The sequence below is a fragment of the Stegodyphus dumicola genome, chromosome 8 (assembly GCF_044657685.1).
Source record: "Stegodyphus dumicola isolate Sdum_Otavi_A_Nest chromosome 8, ASM4465768v1".
NCBI lineage: Eukaryota > Metazoa > Arthropoda > Arachnida > Araneae > Eresidae > Stegodyphus > Stegodyphus dumicola.
In genome coordinates, this window is record NC_140775.1 from 52,109,604 (window position 1) to 52,113,142 (window position 3,539).

General features: G+C 32.0%; 1 protein-coding gene across 1 annotated transcript; it reads left to right on the forward strand.

Moving 5' to 3' along the window:
• The first annotated feature begins 1,528 nt into the window (after nucleotides 1–1,528).
• On the forward strand, nucleotides 1,529–3,339 carry LOC146995819 (uncharacterized). Its single transcript, XM_085821853.1, has one exon. The coding sequence runs from the start codon at nucleotides 1,953–1,955 to the stop codon at nucleotides 3,207–3,209; it is 1,257 nt and encodes a 418-aa protein (XP_085677979.1). The 5' UTR covers nucleotides 1,529–1,952; the 3' UTR covers nucleotides 3,210–3,339.
• The last annotated feature ends 200 nt before the right edge of the window (nucleotides 3,340–3,539 follow it).

The window sequence follows — 3,539 nt, forward strand, 5'->3', positions numbered from 1 at the left end:
TTATAGAAAACCGATTGGAGCATATCTACGGTCTGGCGTTTTTTTGTGGTATATAGTAGATATCAAGATACTTTTTTGAATAAGAAATGGTGAAAGCCATTTGACGTCTTGGCAACACAAGATGTTTAGAAACATATTTTCTCTAATCTCCAAGGCCGAATGTTGAGATACAGAAGAAAATATTGATTCCTCATAGCATTGTATTCAGCTAAGCTTTCTTCCACAAAGAACTCGTTGGCGCTTCCGCAGAGAACCCGTTAGTGACTGTGTCTTTTTTGTCGCCAAGCCGGATAATTGTTTTAGCAATGTACTGTTGAATTTTTAAATAAAACATGATAAAAAGCATATTTAAGTTACATTTAGCATTTGAAACATGATATTTAGTGCATAGTGTGATATTAAACAGACGTAATTTAAATTTAGCTAAAAATTAGTTGATTAAACATATTAAGCACATGTAATCAAATTTAGTTTGTTAAGGATGCTAATTAGCTCAGTTAAATTCAGTTAGCAGAAAAGCATGATGTTCAGATCATGTAATTAATTAGCTGGTTAACCATGCTTTTTAAAACAATTAAATTCAGGTTGAAAGAAAAGTAAGATGTTAAGCATATGCAATAAAAATTAGCATAAAAAAGTAAATATCAGTCTTATTATTGAAATATATTTCTAATTAATTCTACTATTATAAGAGAGTTCGAAAAAACTTATTTACTTATATCTAGCAATATTTCATTTTTTTTTTTAAGATTTTGATAGCCCTTAAAAAGGCCCTCCTTTTTTTCATATGCCATTAAGAAAATTGCCAGATACGTATTACATTGAAAGGTATAATCTTTAATTGCGTTTAGAACTTCCATGAATGGATCTTGCCATTATGCTTCTCACAGAAATAGGTATTCGACTGCATGATCAGCTAAATTTTACTTGTAAAGACCAGAAGACCAGTTTTTTTTTTTTTTTTTTTTTTTTTTTTTTTTAAGTTTTACTTTCAGATACTGCCTGTTCAATTCTTTGAATTGGGCATGGGCACCAGTTGCCGGATTTTTAACGAAATTTGTGTAGTAGTTAACAATCTTATGCATATGATATCTATGCCTGCCTAAGAATGAACATGTCCGATATTCATCAGTCATAAAAATGTGCTTTTTCATTATCAGAATATAATGTAATATATGCTTTTTAATCAGCATTATCAGAATTTTCGCTGATCTGTTTTTTACTGTGATGGCAAAAGTTGCTTGCTGTGTTTTCAGTGATAGCAATAACCTTTCTGTGACGTGCACTGCAGAGAAGAATCTGTCTCCGTAAAATTATATTAAACTTTGTACGTGGTAAATTACACGTACAAAGGCAAACAATGAGTATGATGGTACAACATGCAAAATTATAAACAGCAATGCAACCACCGAACATACGAATTCCGTGAGGATACCAACACCGACTCAATTCTAGTAGTAGAGTCGATGTTGTCTCAACTCTTATTAGCGGTGTTTACATTTACTGGTTTCTTTGCGGAGGTGCTTTCTTCAAATTGGCAACAGTGTTTTACAAACCAAAATAAACAAAGTAAATCTGCGTCGGCTGTTCGAGTTAGTTTGAGAGTTAAAAAAAAAAAAAAAAAACTAAAAATTCGATGAAGTGTATAACATAAGGTTAAATAAGTCATTCTGAAAATAGTATACAATGGGATGATTATACCCAATAAACCAGTGCAAGACATGTTAAATTTAATGCGAACTTATCTTCATTTGTTCTCTGTCTTAATTCATGATATATAATAAGATTTGTATAACAGTGATATTTGTTATAGACTGGAAATTACATGCAATGAATGCTGTCAATTCACCAATTTTTTAAGTATTTCTTGACATATTTTGCGGAATACAATATATATGTGACAGCTTATCTTAATTACTTTTTTATCTACTCGATATATATTGCGTATTGTCATGACGTCAGAATATAATTTATTGCAGTTACCTGATCTAGTTCTTCATAAGATTTGTAGCTATATCACATGTCCTTTCGATTTATTGAATTTTGGAAATACTTGTTCTCGTTTACGGAATGTGTCTTCCGCTCAAAGTCTGTGGTGGAATCTCGCTTTAGAGTGGTGCAAAGGTTTATGGCTTTTCATAAAAGATGCTCCTAAGTCAGATAACCCACGAGAGTGGTTGTTATCTTTAATAAACCAATATGCAGTAAAATCAACAAGCACAAAATCTGAATGCATCTTCAGCACCGGAGAAAAATGGGAAAGAATCGATTCCCGGAAATTTCGTTTCCTTTTCAGCTTACTTCGTTTAGTTTACAATCAGGAGAAGAGAAACCATCCTGCCATTCTCTTTGAAAAATGGCTTTATGACATAGGCCTGTATCGTAGAATTGGCCCATTAGCTGATTATGCTTCAGAAGATCTTCAGTTCTCTGTAGATTGTATCCTGCAGCTATCATCTCTTGGCCAAGCTGTGGAACATGACCTACGTAGAAGAAAACAGCCATATAAAGATCCATCATCCTATATTAAACTTGTTGCTACTGCTGAAACAAACTGGATGACTCTTTTTCCATCTGGGCCTCATGGTTCTATCTGTCCCTTGCTTATGGATCCACTAATAAATTGTATTACATATGAAAAATCAGGCTTGCTGGGTTTAACAGTGGGCCTTAGCCTTGTTATTGAAAATTATCTGAAATTACATTATAGGTTTTCTAATAGTTTATCTGTGAGTAAGGTAAATGATATGATCACTTCATTTTGTACACTTTTTTTGGAGGAAGTTGTGAATTGTTTACCTGAAATGCAATCAAGGTTAGAATTTTTGTCATTAAAATCAGCAGTATTAATTATTATGGAAGAAAATCTTATTTTTACTGGGCATCTTCAAGATGTGTTAAATCAGTATGAATGTAAATATTCTTGCAATGATATTTTTCGTGATTTTGCAAATTTCTTAAAAAGGTATGAAGGTCTTGACTTTATTATGGATGAAGTACGGATGCGACTAAGGAAAGCAGTGGTTGATGAAATTAGTATTGTATTGTTTCCTACTGGCAGTGAAAGTCGTGTTACCACCAGAATAAATTTAACAGATTCTGATTTAATTGGTGGTGATAATAGCAGACAGGAAATGTCTGCTTCAGCTTTCATATCCCAAAATGGTGTTCTTATTACATGGCACTTAATTGGTAGATTACGTTTTTAGTGAATCTTATGTAAATTACATTATCTTTTATGTCATTACAGTTAATGTAATGATTAACATAAGAAAAGGTGTCTTAAAAGTTTTAATTTACTTTTATGTTCTGAAATTAAAGTTTCTTTCATAATGCTTATTTAATTTGTAATATTTTTGCCTGTATATACATCATTCTGGAAGAATCATAAACAGTGCAATAGTATAGTTAATTTATTTTATAACAACTTCGGAACTACTCTGATATGCGCCCTCAAGGCACCAAATTTCTCGCCAACCATGCTGCTATGTTGCTATCTAAATTTTTTGTCTACATTTCAAACTTTAAGCCTAAAATGT

What these genes read in the sequence shown, in the direction of transcription:
- LOC146995819 (XM_085821853.1), top strand. Translation starts at nt 1,953, where the DNA reads ATGACGTCAGAATATAATTTATTGCAGTTACCTGATCTAGTTCTTCAT.